General features: G+C 40.5%; 1 protein-coding gene across 7 annotated transcripts in view; it reads right to left on the bottom strand.

The window, feature by feature from the left end:
• Positions 1-1,473: 1,473 nt before the first annotated feature.
• The window catches only part of STON2 (stonin 2), a 70,494-nt gene continuing 52,496 nt past the window's right edge, over positions 1,474-19,471 (bottom strand). For 6 of the 7 annotated variants that reach the window (XM_064423684.1, XM_064423687.1, XM_064423686.1 and 3 more), the window contains 3 exons: positions 13,252-15,087; positions 7,142-7,344; positions 1,474-5,866 (listed from right to left, as the gene is read on the bottom strand). In XM_064423684.1, the coding sequence (XP_064279754.1) occupies positions 5,783-5,866; positions 7,142-7,344; positions 13,252-15,087 (2,123 nt within the window). In that variant the 3' untranslated portion in view covers positions 1,474-5,782. Of the gene's footprint in view, positions 5,867-7,141; positions 7,345-11,435; positions 11,646-13,251; positions 15,088-19,471 lie in introns of those variants that run through there. The other variant, XM_064423689.1, reaches the window with a different exon arrangement.

Here is a 19,471-nt window from a genome sequence, read left to right as displayed (position 1 = left end):
TGCCACTTGCTGAATTACCCCAGTGCTACTGAAGGCAGTACTACAGTCACCCCTGTCCATTAGGCTTTGCTGTCCCATTGTTCAGAGTTGAGAAAGACACCTTTCATAGCTAGTGTATAAAATACTATTCCAATTACTTTTTTATATACAGCAGTTATTGTTAGGCTTCTGATACTGTGACCAAGATGACAAGAGTTTTTTCTGGGACTGGTACACTTCATGTTTCAGACACATCTGCTGTGACCCACACCTGCACCTAAGGTGAAACAGTGGGCTGCTCCTCCATCTTTTGCTTCATCTCCAGCTGACCTTCAACACTTTTTGTTTTAAAAATTTACCATATCTGGACTAGTCGGGGTGGGCAATCATGTCAACTAAGAGTACTGAAAGAAAACTGTTTTTTTCCTCTCCAGATTGTGCTATCTCCCTCTAGTGATGTCTTTTGTTTGGGTACACATTGCACTGGCACTCTGACCTCCCCATCTCTTGTAGGGTGTTATTTTGGCTTGTCTCTAAAGACTACACTGTTACCAAGGAACTTTGAGCTCCTTGGTTTTAAAATTTCTGGTTTTTTTTCTCTAAATCTTTCTTTTAAAAAATATTATGCATATTGGCAAGCTATCAGGGTTAATAAAATCCTACCCTCCCAATTTTATATGTTCATTTCCAAAAGTCACTGAGTATCTGAATTGTAGTAAAAAACTCTTAGTACTAACAGCCACTGAATCTTAACTTTCCTTGTTTCTTCTGGCTGACCTGATTTACTCTTAAATAACAAATATGAGGCATTGTACTTTGTGTACCTCCATTTTCTGATACTGTAAAATGATTGACTTACTGTCAATTGTACTGAGCTCAGAGCAATACTCTGAACAGCACTTATGATAAGTATCTGATTTTATTTGACCAAGAGAAGTACCCAGCTCTTCAGTCTGATACAAGGAATGCTTTTTGAGAAAAACAACAGACTGAAGTGGGTCTCAGTGACTCTAAGGGAAGTGGAAAGATGTATGAAATGACACACAGCTTCCTGAACTTTGAAAGAACACAGAGAATCATTGCAGAGGACTCTATATATTTTAGACCTGATCCTTGCTTTGCAAACACGTTCTGATCACAGGAAGATACCACTCTTTTCCTGGTTTTATTGGTCAAAGAAGAGACCACTGAGTGAGGCTTCAATCCTCAATTACTTTGTTTCCAAATGCTGGACCATCTTCCATATTATGTTAGTACTACTTCAAACTGTTATGTGGCTCAGGCTCTAGGCCTGCTCCATTTCCCTTGCAGTCTATTGTTCAAGCTGCCTGATCAAATGAAGTTCTCTCTTTTCTGTATGTAGTCCCTTAACTTCAAATTTATGTTGTCCTTTATACCATTCAAAATATCCTTTTCCTCTTCTGAATTCAAGACCTCTGATTTATCAGAATATACAGCACATACAACTTCAGTTTCACAGTGAAAATGTGGATATGCTGTTTCACCTTAACATTTATTTAAATTTTCATGTAGTTTAAACAAAAACATGACATCCTGTTTCAAGTGATATAAAGAAAAAAAATAAACCACTTCTACGAAGTTAGCCAGTGTACAGACTTACTTATTTTACAAAAAAAGAAGGTAGGAACATGTTACAAAATAATAATTAAACCAATCAGTGTCAATAGTGCAAAGAATAAATTGCAAGTATGAAAGAGAGAGGGAAGGAGGGTAGGACGGATGGGAGGATGGATGGCTGAATGTGTGAGGGGTGGCTGGCTGACTGAACAGAACAGGAACATCAGGAAGAGCTGTGCATGTTATCACACAGAATTTTCTATCGCAGACATGTCATGATGTAGATTTAACTTTAGTGGCAGAAGAGAGTAAGTATTTCATCCATTAAGTGATCTCTGTGTGCTGTAAATTCTTATGGTGATCAGTTCTAGAGATTAATACAGCTATGCACACGAGCTGCTAAGAGTCACTGAAAGAAATTTTTCACCATCTGGAACAAAGGTGACTTATCAAGGACTTGATTAGTGCACTGAAGGGCCAAGGAAATGACCGAGAATTCTATGTAAGCAAAAGGGCAAGCACCTCCAGGCTGAACTTCATACACTTTTCCCACTTGCTTTCATGCTCTTTTGCATGCAATTGCTGTCTGTTTTGGGAGGTGACTGTTCAAGAGGGAGTTTTAGCAGCTACCAAATAATGTGGACAGGTGTTGGACATCCTATCAAGTAACTGTCAGCCAGCAACCCACCAGAGAAGGAACATTATTTCTGCAGTGATACTGCTATATCTGACTCCTTCATAGGATGACTAAATTTAAATCTAAATAAAAGAACAAAAATAACATCAGTTTTAGTATTTCTCAGATGAATTAACCCATTTTCTTTTTCTAGCAGAGTGTCTATAGTTAATAAATGTAAGAGACATTAACTAAAATAAGCTCAGCTGCCTTGAGATACTCATCTTTATCCCTTGTGATCAAAGACACTTCATGTTTCTAGGCAAAATTCCATACAATACCTCAAGTCTTACCACAAATATTAAAATCCTAAGGAGAAATAGAAAGAGGACTGAAAGTGGGAATCACTTTAGGGAGTAAACGTATGCTTACCTTGAAGGCACATTTCCTGCATGGAGTGTTTGAGTACTACAAAACTTTCAAATATACCAAAGGACAGTGACTGCATCTTTCTCAAAAGAAGCAGCAATCTGAAACTAGTCAGAGAGATTTTTCTGCATGATTAAAAAAAAAAAAATCCTCACTACAGGCACTGCTCGTATCTAAATAATTTCTGCTACTTTCAAACTCACAAACTTCTCAGATATTTTTCCTTCAATCAACAGTCTGTTCAAATTACTACTATACTCACACGGGTGAAGAGTATATGTACATAAAGTACATATATGACAGTGTGTAACACTGAAAAATTGGCAGTATTTAATCAATAAAAAACAGTGGAGACCTCAGTAAGGGCACTTAGGATCCCAGTGTTCAAATTCTCAATGCTTGTAGTGATGCTGGACTGAAAAAATAATTCAGTTGAGACACCTGGTGACACCAACAATAGACTTCTTAAAGATTTTGGTTATTAGCACTCTTTTGAAAAATCAAACTACTTAGCCCAGTCCTTAGGAAATAAGATCTTTTGAAATTCTGGCTGGGGTATTCATCCTTAACTCTTGATAATTCAGTGGCAGGTACATCTAAAAATCTCTCCAGGGATAAGAATGGACTAAAATAGCTTTCATATAAACCAGAAAACTTATCCAGTTTTGCCTGCATAAATTCATGATGACTGGAAGAAATACTTCTGTGTACAACTACACAAGAAAGATGAGAGCCAGATTTTTCATTTACTGATTCTGAATTAAAAAAAAAAAAAAAAATTAGTGATATAGTGGTATAGAAATTAAGTAAATCCATAAAGTTCCAGTATGTTTATCTTTCAGTTACTGGAACATAGAATGTTCTGTGGCACAAGTATGATAGAGGCTGAATAATTTAACAATTCAACAGTAATGGAAAATTATATTCCTTTTATTTTCTCCCCTCTTAAGGCGTATTGTGTTTCCATGAGCTGAGGGGCAATAGTCAAAAAAAAAATCAGACACTGAGCCTGCAGGTCAGAGTAGAAAATCTCCATTTCTTTCACAAAACATTCTCATGTTTCCTCAGTAACATCTCAGCACTGCTTCAGCTTGGGGTTTTCTTTTTCTTTCTTGATGGTGGGATTTCAGAAACTGTACATTAGGAGCTGCAGTGAAAAGCAGGAAGACCACCCAGAAATTCTTTGACTGCCTTTGAACAGGAGTGAATTTTGTAGAGGAGCTGCCATGCAACTCATCACAGCCAGCCTGTGCCAGAGCTGAGAATCAGTCACAAATTCAGCCCTGTGCTCCCAGATATTTCACAACCTATACAAGTTATCATTAATAATATCATAAATTTTAATCCATTGATCTCAACATTCTTAATAAAAGTTAACAGCATTCTTCCATTTACAGAGAGATGTTGCAAATGCTTAGTATTAACTGGTGTGCTCCAAGGAGCATCCTGGGCCCAGAAGGGCTACCTGCAGTGGGGTATTACAGGCTTGTCAGTAAGACCTAACTATTTACAGTGGTGTACCTGTCTAAGTATGTGTCACTAGGGTGATGCAGGCTTGAAATGCAGGTGCATATAAAAAAGGCATTTAAAAGTTCCCTACAATTTATTTTAAATTCTACCACTTCCAGTTTCAGACTCAATGAAATTAATTTCATTATTTATTTGTGATTTTAACATTGTAATAATTTTTATAAGAGTCACAGTGAAAGTACTAAATAAAAAGTGTATTAACTTTTTAATATTAAATGTAAAATGAAAAAAATATAAGAAAGCTTTCATTTTAATTCATTATGATTTTAAATTACAATGCCAAAGTTTTCCAAATGTGTATTTTATAGTCAGTAGTAACCTTTCAAAAGATAAATGATTTAATAAATTACTTTACATTTAACATTACGAGACAAAATATTACACAAGCCATAGAAACAACTAACACTGGGGACTTTTAACACTGTTTTCTCTGAAAATGTGTGTAAATGAGTGATTTATATCTTCTGCACTTTTATTTAGAAAGAGGTTTTAAGACTGGCTATTACTTCCAGCTAAGTGGGGATAAAAAATCTCCATGATAGAAGTTTGTTAATTTTTGGAAAGAGATTTTGGGGCCCAGTTAATGGAAGTATTATAAAGATACAAGTTACTTATATTGTAGGTTCAAGACTGAACATGAAAATATTGTGCTGGACAGACTTCTAAGGATTTTCAGGAAAACAAACAACATTTTCTGTTAAAGTAATTGTGTTCTGACATTTTCAATAACCACCCATTTTACCCATCCAAGAAAACATACAAAAACCCCCCAAACCCAAAACTAAACCCCCATGTTTTTCCCTTAAATATCTTTCTAGGCAGGAATGATCTAATCTTAGCAAAGTCCCTCTGGTATCTCCACTATTGTAACACACATTCCCTATTACTAGCAGCCACGACCATGTTCAGTCAAGATACCAGAATGGCTCAGACTACAAAGTAAAAATGTTAAGAAATTGCAGAGGCTTTCTTGTAACTTGTGCAAACCCTGTGAAAATGTGCACAGTGACATGTCATTCAAGGGATGAGACAGGAGGGGCTGCACAGAGGGACAGCTCTGTGATCAGCTGTCCTGTCTGTAGTTCATCTACTTCAACACAGAGATGATTCTCTTGGTTTAAGATGCAGAGTGAGTTGATTCTTCAGAATGATGCTCAGGGTTTTCACTCTGTGGACCATTTCAGAAAGGAGATTTTATATAATTTTTCACTTGACCCTCCCTGAATTTTATTTGGCAGTTCAGAAGGAAGCAATTCAGTCAAAGGCCAAACCAAAAGGCATTGAAACAAAGTACTTAATGTGGGAGGGCAAGATTGTGAGATAAAGGCTGTTTTCTGGCGTGGCTGAGATGGTTGCCAGACCATACTTGAGTGCAGAACCTAAACAGCGAAAAGGCAGAAAAGGCAGGCTTGACTGTACAGCTGTACTTGTTCCAGCAAAAGTCCGTGGATCCCCTCCAAACAAACCCTGACCACATTCTTCTCAAAGTAAGGATCATCAGAAGGAGAAAAAATTATACTCCTCAGAGCATTATTTTAAAAGTAGTAGTCCCTTTTTTTAAAAAAAGAAAAATACCCGACGTCTGCAAGTCCTTTCTTCCAGGTCTGTTAATTTGACCACCCCTCTTGGGACTTGCAGACTGATCTTCCTTTACTGTATAGCACATTCATTGACATCTGCAGTACCTTCTCCCTTCAGATCCTCATTCAAGCTTTTTTTCTGCTCTATTTCAACCTGATAGAAGAAAAAGAGGAAGAAAATTTGTAATGAGAAAGGAAAACAAAAGATTCACACATCTTCCTCAGTGGTGGTTCTTGTGCTCAGGTGAAGAAACTCTTGGTGACCTGAGAGGTCTGTGAGGAAAAATAGACTGAGGATCAGGGTAAATTGGTTTTTATTTACTATACGGATTTCCAGTCTAATCTAAGCAGTTCTACAATTCAGCAGTGTCATGAAATAATTTCCAAAAGAGATAATGTCATGCAGAGAACTCACATGACTTTATATTCATTACCATTCCCAGTTGTACTCTGAATATAAGCTCAGAACCAAATCTGCAGACAATAGGTGGCTTTCTATGTGACAGCAGAAAATCAGCCTTAATTATAAATTCTGAGAAGACCAATGTATAAAGCAAAGAGATTTTTTAAATTATCTTGAGTCTGAAGGGACCCATAAGGATCATCAAATCCAACTCCTTGCTTCTTGAAGCAGTGCCTAACACTACTCCAAATCTCAGCACACTCCCTGCTGTGCTCAGGCTCAGAGGTGCTTTGGCCTACAGATACCAATTTGGATGGGACAGGGCCAAGGGGATCTATGTTTGGGTTCTAAATTTCCACATCTCCAAAAACTCAGGAATAATCCAGTGTTTCAATTCTTAAAAAGAGATACTTAGGGAGATCAAATATTATCTCCAGGGGATTTAAGAAACTACTAAAATATAAGTACAATTACCAGTAAAAATATTTGCCATGAGAATCTTTTCAGAATCTCTTTATCATTGCTCTCAAAGAAGGCAAGGTAGGATGCCAAATTCTCTGCTGAGTATTCAGATAACATGCAAATTACTGAGTTATTTTGGCAGGTATATACATAGTGCACTTTCCTATCTGCTCCTCTCCTTAGGGCAGGCAGAAGAAATAAGTATTTTAGGAGAGAAATACTGTGATTCTTTTGTCTGCAGCTGGACTCCCACGGTAGCACTCCCACTAGGGAAGAGCAGCAAAACTCCCTGTTCAAACTCTCCATATCAGCTAATCTCCAGGAGCTGGCTGTGTGCACACTCTTCCACAGCCAACTGCAAGCAAATTTATTCCATCTTCACTGAAATAATCCACTGCTTATTTGCCATGAACCAATAGCTGCACATGGGTAGCTACTGCACACAGCCTGGCATGAGCCAAATTCCCACCTCCATTGTCCAGGGCATTTTATTTGTCTGCCCACACTTTTCAAGACAATGAAGCATGCAAAGTAACCATGGTGATTAGCACTGCTCAGTTTTACCTTGTAACTGTAGTGTGCTGAATAGTTGACCCACTTCCTCACATCAGTCTTGTCCTCGACAGAGATGGACCGAACAGTGGCTTTGGACGCAGAAGTGGTGGGCATGTCAAATTCCACATCTACATAGCGGACAAAACTGGAAGGCACTTCCCGGTCAGAGCCAAGCTCTAGGTGACAGAAAAAGCAGTGAGGATGGCCAGAAGCTGCAAAAAGAGAGTAAACAGTCATGAGAGTTGTGTCAGATGAATCTAAACACAATGCCTAGCAGAAAGCAGCATCATGAAGCTGCAGGAAACTTGAGAATCTCCCTTGGTGAATTAGTTCATAGCAATTATCTTACCTGCTTCAGTGTGGCTGAAGTTACCAAAGGAATTAAACAAAATGCAAAAAGGATTGCTAATGACTCTAATTTGCTTTTAGTGGGTGAAAATATAAGAAGTAAATCAAGCACAGTAGGGTAGAAGTATTTGTCCTCTTGACTCCCTCAGTGTCTTTCACATGCTAAGTACATTGTGGCACATCCTTCCAAAATGTTGTGAAACGACAGTAAGGAAAGAAGGAATTTAGAAATAGAAATATTTGATGTTTATTTGAAATTGTTATTCCCCTTTTTTTACAGAAGAAAATGTACTGGACAAGGTTAAATAACTTTCTTGTGTTCAAAAAGCAAATTTGCGCAAAGCTTCAGAGTAACCATTTATTCCTCACAGGAACCCATGGCAAGGTGGCTAGCCATTAAGGATGGCAAGGAAAGGAGGTCATGTTTAGCTCTGCCATATGTAAATAACCCTTATTATTCTTTCTTCTTTGTTTTCCTGGACAGCAGTGATGTTTAAAAATGAAAGCAGGGACTTCTAGTCAAACTAAGCTGGCTTTTTCTCTGACTGCTGCCAACTCCTTAAGCTCTTGAGCAAGTAATTGAATGTCTCTGCCTCAGTTTCTCTATTTGCAAAATGAGGATGAAAACCTTCACAGCCACACAGGGCTTTCTGATTGAAAGGATCCCATTATCTACATATGTGTAAATGAATGTATAAATAAATGAATGGAATCTTTGTCTGCCTTTATTATAGGCTTTAGGATTCCTGAACACTTGTTCACTAGGAAAGTTCTTCTCCATTCTGGTCAGCAAGGTGTACAGGACAGAGACAACAAGGAAGGCAGACAAAGTAAAGAGAACTGGGTGGGGAAAGCCCAGAAGCTCCCACTGGGAAAAGCTGGAATACACCTGCTTAGCCCAAAGTCGGCCTTGTTAAACTGAAGCCTGAAAAGCAAGATGTAGGATTTTGAAGTATGACTTGTCTCAATAGGATGAAAATAGGCAGTCTTTAGAGGGCTTAGCATTGCAACATCCCACTTGACCTCTGAAATAGAACTGGAAAAAAAATTCTGCTTGGTGTAAGTCTGGGTAAGAATTTCATCTAGAGTCAGCCTGATATTTCAAAATGGTCTAGCCAAAGTTCCCTCACCGCTGGAAGGTTTGTAAAATAATGTGTGTGCAGCAAATCCAGTGAGAGGCTGTGCAGTTCAGCAGAGACCAAGGATATGCAGCACCAGAGCTGGAGACAAGTTATGAATGAATGGGTGCAATTATCAAGCAGATATAGAAGCTCAAGTTCTTGCAAGCATTAAAAATACATCTGCTTTTTATCAGAATTAATTATCCCAAGCAGAGTACTGACTCATTTGCCCTAGTTCTAGAGCAAGTCAGGATCTCTGTTGGACAGCCCTTCCTGGCTTTTCACACATGGACATTCTTTTCCTGGATCAAGAGCTGTGGTACACAGCAGCCCTTCCTGGTGGTCCTGCCCACCACAGGACAGCAGCAGCCCCAGGAGCTCTCAGAGGCATCACCGTGCCCTCCAGCACCACAGTGCTTTTGCTTTTGGCCAGCTCTTGAGCGTGGCTGTGGTGAGCACAGCCATGGTGGCAGCGCAGTTCAGGATCTGACACAGGGCCCCTGGGTGACACAGCACTGCTCTCTGGTATTGCATTACGAAGATGCCTAAAACTGGCTCCAAAAATCTGTGTTCAGCACTCAGTACTGGCAACCAACCCCCAGTCTCAGGCTCCCCCATCCTTTCATATCTCTTTCCTCACACTGTACCACTCTCAGCAGACTCCTCATTGTAATCCTTCCTGCTCATCTGCTTTGATATGCTTTTCCTCTCTGGTTTGCTGTGGGTTGCTCCCTCCTTCAGACTGGAGAATTCCAGCAGCCCAGGAGGAGTGGCTCTGTTCCCTGGTGCAAGCCACATCCACAGTTGCAGAACGTTCAGCTTGTGCTGTGACACTCCTGAGCTGGCATGTGCTCAGCTGCTTTTGGGGTGGATGTGTGTGAAGGTATCCCTGGGAAGTGTTCAGCTGGACTTGAGCACACTGCAGACCAGGTGCTTTGGAGAGCTGAGCTTTTCAACTCTTCATAATTTCAACTGGACACTTGGTAACACCCCCCCCCCCCCCCCCAGTTCCATAAAAATTATGAAAGTTACTAATTTAAACCAGCTCAATGTGACAGATAACAAGGTGAACAGATTAAGAAAGCAACTCCTCCACTGAAGCTATTATAAAAGTACCTAGCCCATCAGTGTGTCCTGGGCATGAGGCTCCAACTCTATAGACTGTTCAACAGGCTCATTCAGAGCTCTTTCTCTAATGAACAGGTACCCTTCTTAGTAAAATCAGGAATCAACACACTGCTTTTGTTTTGCACCTCTTGTTTCCTTGAGCTACTACCAGTTTGTTCTGACAATCAAGGATCTGATAATTAATATGCAAGTGTAACTGTGACTAGAGAGAATGTATTCCAAATGACTCATGACACTCCAAATGTCCCAACATGTTTGGATTAAAAGATATAATTTACTTCAGAAAGTATTCCAGGCAGCATGCCTGGGATCCACAGCCAAATTAGAGAAAACTTCAAATCCAGATCCAAGGCTCTGCATAGATGTTACATCCCTGCTTCACACAAAGAGCATTTTCCCATGATCAAAGACTGTTTGGATGTTACCCTAGTATTCTGCTGGTGGATTAAAAAAAAACAAAAACAAACAAACATGTGAAGCCCAGCCAGCAACTGGAGCTATAAATAGCCTGCAAACAGGCATTCTTCATCAACTCTTTTGTTCATATTAATTTTAAATATGTCACAGGCAAGTCAGAGTACGCACTGTCCTTCACTTGTCACATGCTTTCCAGTGTTCAGTGAAAAGCAGATACTTTGGCTACAAAATAATACAGACAGTGCTGATAACACTGTCTCCTAGAGTGAAAGTGCAAAGGGCTCCATCCCATTAGAAAGCACAGAAAGAAAAGATTTGGATAAGAGGGCAAAGCTGCTTAAAAAATTCTTAACGATCTGGGAGCTTTGGATGCTACAGTCTGCATACAAGCAGTGAGTTATGGCAGGGACACTTTCTCCTGGGAATGGCAGGTTTGGGGGTCATGTTCCTCACCTCTGCACAGAGACTGCACCAGTCCACATTCAGGGAATGGAGTGAAGCACAGGAGGTCCAGCTGACCATCTGGAGACCTCTGGAGTTCTGGGATTGTGTTTGCAAGGGACTGTGTGTCAGAGCACACACTGTGCATGAACAGAAAGTCCCAAAATGTGTGCCTACATATGTACTCCTGTGAGTATGTCTGGCAGACAGGCACATGTGCTGGAGCACACATGTAATGCACATGCCAAAGTGGTGTGGACGCATTGTGTGGCCTCTGGAGGCAGGTGGAGCTGCAGGCTGAGGCCACCTGCAGCACTTCCCTCAGTTCCAATGTGAGGAACTTCTCCCCTGCTCTGGAGTCCCAGGCATCAAAGCAGTTCAATAGCAGGCCAGACATTTACGGAAGATCCAGAGTGCTCTTAGGGGTGAGTTACAGGTATCACAGTAAGAGAGCATAAAGTGTGGGTCAGTGGACTCATAGTTTTGTTTTTGGTGCTTGAGAACTGCATAATTTATGACAACTTTGCAAATACATGAAGTTGAGTTATTATATGACTGTGGATGGAGCTGGATACAGCCAAACGTGCACAAGGCTGGTAGTTAGATCCCACATGACTATCAGTTGGACAAAAGCATATGTTGTCCATCAGGCAAATCTAAGAAGGAGTGGGAATGAATCCTTCTGAGTGCCACTTAATACACCTCTTTGTTTGCCATATACTTTGAGAAAGGAGAACCACGGGATGAAGTACCACCAATAAACAGAAATAGTCCCTGAAGGGCAAGGTCAGATTTAAACTACTTGGCCTGCCCTGTCATCACTTTGGGATTCCCTCCCTCTCACATACCTCATGTGTCTTGGCCAAGACAGTGCTTCCAAGGCTCTTCCTTTCCCTGAAATAACATCTGATCTGACCGGAGGGGTGAGGACACTCTCTTCCTCTCAGGATGTAAACAAATACCAACTGCCCTGCGTTTTGCATGATGACACTGATGGATAGATGCTCTGTGGCAGGGGTCCAACAGCAGCAACAAATCTGTAATGTATTTCCTTCCCCCTGTCACAGTGTATATACAATAAAGAGTCACAATGGGAAAGAAGGAAACAAGAGGCACAGATCAGTATCTCCCTCAGGGTAGCAATGAGTAAGGCAGCATCACCTTGCAGGAGGCAGTAGAAACAGGGCCTCTTTTCCTGGTTTGCTACTGGCATGTTCTGTGATTGTGTTAAAGTCTGGGGGCTTTGATTTCCTCAGCTGTGATGTCTGTATGGTACACTGAGATCTTTGGAGAGAAGATAGCACAGAAGGCCCAATTTCACAGCATCTCATTCCCAGAGCTTGTGCAGATGGCATATTGAGATTTTCCTCACAAGCACGTTACTGCTCATAAACAGCCTGCGGTGAATTTTTCATTCCTGTACTTCTCTTAAGTTTCCAAGCTCTGTCTTCTTCCACCTCAGTCTACAGGAAACCTGGAACCTTCCCTTTTGTTAATGATATCCCTCCAAATTTGTAGTTTCCTTGGGGTGAAATGTGACCCAAAAGATTAGGACACTTGGATCACTGTTTTGCTGACGCTACAACTCAAACTCAGGAAAAGCATATAGAGAGTGCCAAATCTGGTACCACAATGAACTTTCCTTCAGGGAACACTGAAACCCTCCCAGTGACCCAGATGCATTACTACAGCATTAATACTGAAAAGTCCATCGCATTTGTAAAATCCTAGATCAGATAGGTCAAGAAGTTCTACTTGAATTCTTTCACTACAAATAAGAATAAACCTGAATTGTCCAGCTTTATTGTGCACCATTTGCACAGGCAGCAAATAGAATGACTAGCAGAAATGGCCAAAGGCAACAGTAGCTTGCCTACATAATTTTCATGTTTAATTACAACCATGTTACCAGAAATACAAAGAGTTGGGATAGAAATACAAAATGGGTTTCCTGGTGATATTCTCTCTTCAGGTTTAAGCTGTAATTCCCTGATGCACTGATTACAGAAACATAGCCACAAAATGGTGTTTGGAAATGTCTATTTTTTTTAAATGGTTGAGCAATGTCTTCTGTTCTCTTACAATTCTCATTTCAGATAATTCAGAGGCATTAATTGTGGCATATGCACTGAAATATGTAGCACAGGCCCAGTATGCTTGGAAAAGATATCACATGTGCTGGAGCTACAGTAATATATCTGATCCTGTCATTCAGTCCATAGCACAGAATCTTGCTTTTGCAAGTTACATGAAAAAGCCCTGCTTCAAATAACAGTACAGAGCACACAGATACTTGATGCCTAGGTTTCATAATCACAGAACCATTTACTGGAAAATATCTTTAGGATTATCAAGTCTAACCATTAACCTAGCATGAATCTAGTCTACCACTAAATCATCTCCCTAAGTACCACCTCTTTTAAATACCTCCAAGCAGAGACAGAACACATATTTTTGCATCTAGGAAACCTAAAATTGTTTTTATCATTAGCTATATCTGTAGTATATGTAAAACTATTAAAATGAAGGGTCAGACAAATACTTCATGCAACTAACTTATGCAGAGGATGATATATCTCTCACCATTTAAACTCAGTATTTCCTATCTTTCAAAATATATAGCTCATTTATTTTATTCCTGCAGAGATGGTATATGCCACTCACCTGAGTTTTTGTCAGGCAGTCGGTTTATCCTCCATACGATGGAATTAAAGGCATGCTCGTATTTGGCAGTTCCTAAAGTTACTCTCATTACCGGCTCAGAACCAGACAGACTGGTTGATCCAAAAGTGGCTCCCTTGTTCACCTTGGCTTTCAAAGATTTCTCCCCCAGGACACTCTCCCTGCGGAAGTTCTTCACCCACTCACTTGGCACGGGGTAGCGGATCATCACGTTTTCACAAGGGACCTGAGTTAAAGGGTCATGGTTGGAAGAGAACCCCGTGGACATCATCAGCCAGCTCTGCACCTCCACCTCAGCACCATTGATGCTGGCAGCTGTCCTCAGAGTAAAAGGCAAAGTTTTCTCAGCAAAGACAGTCCTGAATCTCATCAGTTCAAACCGACAAGCATCCAAGGGGTTGAACAGGATAATACGGGAGTTATTAAACACATCCTCATCCACACATGAATGGAAGCGGCAGCTGTATAATTTAATCCACTTAGTGGTAGTAGTGGGCATAATATCCTGCCTTGCAACTATTTCATTCCCTTTGATCAGGATATCATTAAGGCCCAGTCTGCATTCTGCCAGGCCAGAAAGGAAGCTGAGGACATAGATATGAGTCAGCACACTGTGCTGGAGAATCACACCATCTCCCTTGGCCAAGATGCCATGAAACTCATCCCTGACATCCACAGTGATTTCTTCTTCTTGATAATTCAGTCCCACTGTGCTCAGATCTGTTGATGAAGCTGGCAAGTTCATCAGCGTGTCTTGCACAGCAGTGATGAAGCTAAGAAAGTCTTCATAATCTGTAGTCCCAAGCTTGATAATTTGCTCTCTCTCTGCAGTGTGTGCAATGGCTGGCTTAGGCTGATACTTCTTTTTCTCCTTGTATGTCGTGCGATCCAACCTCACGCTGTGTATCCTTCCATTCTCATCGTAGTTCTGCAGCTTGCGCTCTGAAATCTCATGATTGATTTCAAGTTTGAGCTCCCGAAAAGGCTTCTCTAGTCCCTTCTCATAAAAAAGCTGTATACATCCACTGTTAGTCAGCTTGACATATATTGGTCCCCAGTGCCTGGATGACATAATGTTCTTCTTCTCTGGGATCCTCAGCATCATTGGCCATCCATCCTTTGGCTGAGCTGGTGCCAGGTTAAATAAAGCTGCATCCAGATCATATGGCATCATGGGGTCATCATCAGGCAAGGTAGGACAGCTCACACCATCTGGGTCTCCAATGTGGAGCTGTTTGAGCTGCTCTACAGCATCTGTGTGGGTTACAGTCTTGTTTGCCTCATGGAAACTGACAGTATCAGCCTCTTGATGGAGAATAATGAGAGAGTCTCTTTGGCTTTTGCCTGGAGCACTGGAGACAGAAGAGCTTTTGGAACGCCTCTCTTGCTCCTCAAAGAATGAGCTGAATGGATTGATCGGTGAGGGCTGGACATCTCGAAGAGATTCATCCAGAAAGGGATTAGTAGCACTCCATGGTGGTGTTTCAACAGAAGGCAACTTGGTTAAAGAGGAGAGATCTAGTTTTTGAATTTTGGAGAGGTCTCCCAATGTGCTTTTAGGACGTTCTCTTTTCTTTAAAGACGTAGTGAGATTAAAGTTAACATCTGGAGCCTGTGTTTCTGCTGGTGGGGTATCTGTTTTCAAGGGAGAAAGGCTCTGTGGTGCAAAACTGACTTCATTGTCATCAAAAGTCACCCAGCTGGGAAAGCGAACTGTGGTTGGGGTAGATGAATGGCCATTCATGGAGGTGTTGTTCAGCTGCCAGTTGACAGCCTCCATATCTATCTCTTCATCTTCTTGGAGAGACGAGGAGTTGTCTTTAAAAAAAGAGGGGAGGGGAGGAAATTTCAGCTAATTATTCTGGAGTTACCTAGTTCTCTCCTCAAAAAACCCCTCAAAGTCTGCATGCTCAAGGGAGGCCTATTCATATATTGGGCAAGAATAACATAGTGAAAAGACTTGGCTAAAATGCTGAGGATCTGACAATAATTAATTAAAAGATACACAGTTGAACACAGAAAAGGAATCCAGAAAGAAATATTAAAGGAATGACAGCAATGATTGTACTGATCTCATCCGAACTTAATGACCTAAAGGAGAAACCACATCATGGTTATTTTTTAAAACTTCCCTCTTTAAATTTTCAGGATGCATTTCTTCTCTACAGTTATCTTCTGTTATTTGCCTGGAATGTTTCCTCAGTTTTGTACAATTTTCCTCCCTTTTCTGTCCCGGTACCCTTTGCTTCAGAGAATAATCCAGTATGAAGAGGAATGAATATTGCGGAAGAGCACATCTGTAATCTGTCCCCATGTACTTGTCTGTGCATTTGCCATTACCACAAAAGCACATGGGGTATGGTGACAGCACTACAAAAGGTGTCCAGGTGTGATTTTTCCCCAGGATGTGTTCAGCAAAGAGACTCTTTGTGGTACCCAGTGTGCAAGAGTCTGACAGTCCTTGGATGTCTCTGAAACATCTCTTGGCAAAGAGATCTAGGGATATAGGTTAGGATAAGGAAAAACATGGTTTTGACTTGTGTTGTGGAAGCTGTCCTCATCCTCTCTCAGGACAGGGCACATTTGAATGCTATTTTCTTAGTCTCAGGCTCTGCCAAGACACTTCCTAGAAAACTGTATCACAGTGCACTATTTCAGTCCCAACTCTTGCCAGGATAAGAAGCAGTAATAAGAAGTAATAAGAAGTTTTCCAAAATGAGTACAAATTCTCAGAGTTAAGAAATTTAATTATTTTCTTCCCATTTTCTTCCTACTGAGCTAATGAATCAGAATGCCATGAAAAATGAGCAGCCAGCATGAAATTATACTCTGTAGCTGCACCATGTTTGCTCTACATGATACAGCAGTGCTGGCATTTGTGTTTTTTGCTTCTCCCAGACATCCCATGTTTTACACAAGTCACTGTTCTTCAGTACAAGCAAGAAGTAAATGTAAAATGTAGCCCTGTGGTATAGCTGTACACCTGTGATTTGAGCATAATTTACAGCAACAACACCACCAAACTATTTTAAGTCATTATTTAAATTGCCACCAGTTCCCAAAAAAGATGAGCTTGATTTCCATTCTGCCTCAACCATAACTGGAAATTTGAATTTTTATTTCAGCTACCATTTAGAATATGAAATAGGGAATAATCATGCTAGCTGAAGTGCTGCCACGAGCTCATCATAATGTCTTGGCTAACTTGATATTCTGGCCCTCTCATTCCAGCAATAGACAAAATACATCAACCAAGTTCTAAGGGTTATTACAATTGAGAATTATATATGAAGGTGAATGATACCAATTTATTTTTCAAGCCACAGCAATACAAAGCGATAACAAGGACAGCTTTTACAGACTATCCATGCACTGCAAAGTGTCTATTAAAAGAAGTGCCATTGCCTCAGTTTCTCAGATTTTCTTCTCTACCCTGCTATCTCACTCCCAGCTTTGCACAGTGCTTGTCTGTAGCCCCTGCTACTGGTCACACCACAAGGTGCAGTGGTGGATTCCTTATCTGCTAAGTATTGCCACAAGCCCCAAAACAGATCCGGGGAGAGGAAACAACAACCCAACTGACTATTATCCACAATCACACCCTGAGTGAGAAAGTAATAAAGAACCCACAAAGAATAATCTGATATTGTTCTGATCCTCAGTCCACACCAATATGTTGCCTATGCTGTCTCACAACTTTCCAGGACTTTGGTCATCCAGCATGTAGCACCTTGAAGCAAAGGTTTTATGGTATTTTCAGGAAAACATTGCTTGTTTCTTTTAGGACTTCTAAATTTCCAATGTTTATAGGATCTGGGATGCTTAAGAGCAGACCACCTCTACTCTGCTTGCAATTTTAATTTCCTTGTGACAAGGAAAGAAAGCTTTGGTTCTCTTTAATGTATAATCTTTTCATTTTTCTATGTGGCTAAACCACGACTACTTTGGCCAAAAACATCAGGTAGTATTATGTTACTTGTGCTGGGGGAAAGGCAGGCACCCAACTGCTAAAGGGCATTGATACTGCAAAGTGTTTGTGATCAAAACTGTGCCATGGAAGTAGGAAGAAGATCTGAAGGAATTACATACCTTTCAAAATAGAAAGGCCGATAACGGCTTTTAGAATCGAACCTGAGCAAATGCCTGAAATTTCAAATTTCTGAGTACTCATCTATTTTGCCACTTGTGAGAAATTAGCTCAGAGCTTCATGGCGTGACTGTTCCTGTTACCTGAATATATTCATTTATGTATAATTCAGATAGCCCTTTGAACTTTAGTCTGTAGTAAAGACATACATTTAACATGTCACACCTTCCAAAGGGGTCCTCACTTCCCTGATGTGGTCCATGCCAGTCCCTCAGACAAAGCAAGCACTGCTAAGATTTCTGTTGGCATAGCTGGATCTCTTTTAGGGCTCTTTACATGAAGTCCACCAGACTTGGTCTTCAAAGATCAGCCAGGTCATGAGGATGCCAGCAACAAAACTTGTGGCGTCTGTATAAGCAATTATAGAAAAGCAGAAAATGCAGATAGACAGAATCTGGAAGAAATCAAGGACCAGGCTGCTGTGCAGTTATGTCTCCATGACAGAGGTCATACTTCCATAGAGTTTTCATGACATCCATATCTGGTAATTTTCTTGCTTTTCCACATCCAAGTCAATACAACTGTGTCTGTGCACATTTTTTGAAGCAGTCTGTCATGTTTCTGATCTTACCAAGAGAGATGGTGTAATTTAAAAGATGTGAGTGAGTGGGCCATCACTTTGAAGTGACACAATTGAACTCCTATTTGCAACCTTGACACCAACCTCATATGTGACTCTGGGAAAACATCACTATCATATCACATCACATCACAGTTTCTAGTTCTCTTCCCACTCTTTTCTAATTTCTGACTATAGAAGTGTTATATGTGGAACACTGTTCCTCTGTACCTCCGTATCCAGTACATTTCTAGGGCTCTCCAGAACACAGTGTAAGTGGGTAGATGCCACAGAAGTGCATATAAACGTATAAACTGATTAATTAATAATAACAATTAATTAATAGCTCTATTGCATCTATACACTTGAAAATACTTTCAAGTTTAGTACAAGCTATGAAGCCAGGCCTGTTCTTGTCAGCTTTCCTTTTATCACAGCTCTGTTAATGGCTGAAGGTCAAATCTGTAACTGCTGCAGACAGCAACATAAACATACGGTATGAAAGTGCACAGAAACTAGATACAAGGGTATACAGCTCAAAGCACAGAAGACTTTTTGTCAACAGGAGGGTACTACCAGCTTATTTTGCATGGAAGAAATCCCTCTGAGTACAGCAGTTATTACAGCTGTATGCCTCCTATGTACCTTTGCTATCAATTAGTGTGTGGTAACATTAAGAAATGTCCTCTCACAACCTTGCAGGACACCTTCTTCCCATGAGCTTCAAAACAGATGTTGGAGACAGAAGAAGAGGCATCCACCTTGCCTCTTTTCAAGATTACAGAGGACAGCTGGAAAATCCCAAACCTCTTGATCACCAACATGCAACAGGTTGCAAGATAGACTTGTAAGCACTCCTCAGACTTTTGAGTGTCTCTGCAAGTTCTGGCATGTAGAAGAGGTCACTGCTCACATCGGCCATGCCCTCTACTCTTGCTACTGAACACACCACATGCAAAAATTTAACAGCAATTTAGTTCTCCAACATGTTAACTGTCAGTACAAAAGTTAGGTTTTACGGCACAGCTAAGAGACGTTTCAAAACCATCACAGACTATATAAGCAGCAAGAGAAGGTGCAAGATGAAAGATGGAAGTCACAGATCTGATCTCTGTAGTTTCCTCTTACTCATTCTCCTCCCACTTGACTGACTTCTCAGGTCATGTTGAATGGATTCATCCTCAGGCAACTTTTCCATTCATAATACTCTGCTAAATCACAACATGTCTTTGAACACAATTGTCTAAATTTAGGCCACATAAATCTGGACTGCTTAAACCTTGTTGCATCCCAAACTTTATACTACAGTAGTACTACACAGACTGTTCCCAGCAGTGGCTTAGTGACTACTTAAATACAGTGCCTGATGCTTGGTTAACCATTGCAAATTCATCATAAGTCCTAAAAGAAGTTTAATTGTCAAAAGAAGTTATATCATCTGAAGCTACAAAGAAGTTAAATCATCTGAAGCTACAAAGAAGTTATATGATGGAGCT

The sequence above is a fragment of the Passer domesticus genome, chromosome 6 (genome assembly GCF_036417665.1).
Source record: "Passer domesticus isolate bPasDom1 chromosome 6, bPasDom1.hap1, whole genome shotgun sequence".
Taxonomy (NCBI): Eukaryota; Metazoa; Chordata; class Aves; order Passeriformes; family Passeridae; genus Passer; species Passer domesticus.
The sequence above is the reverse complement of the archived record's forward strand: the minus strand, read 5'-3'. Positions and strand labels throughout refer to the sequence as shown.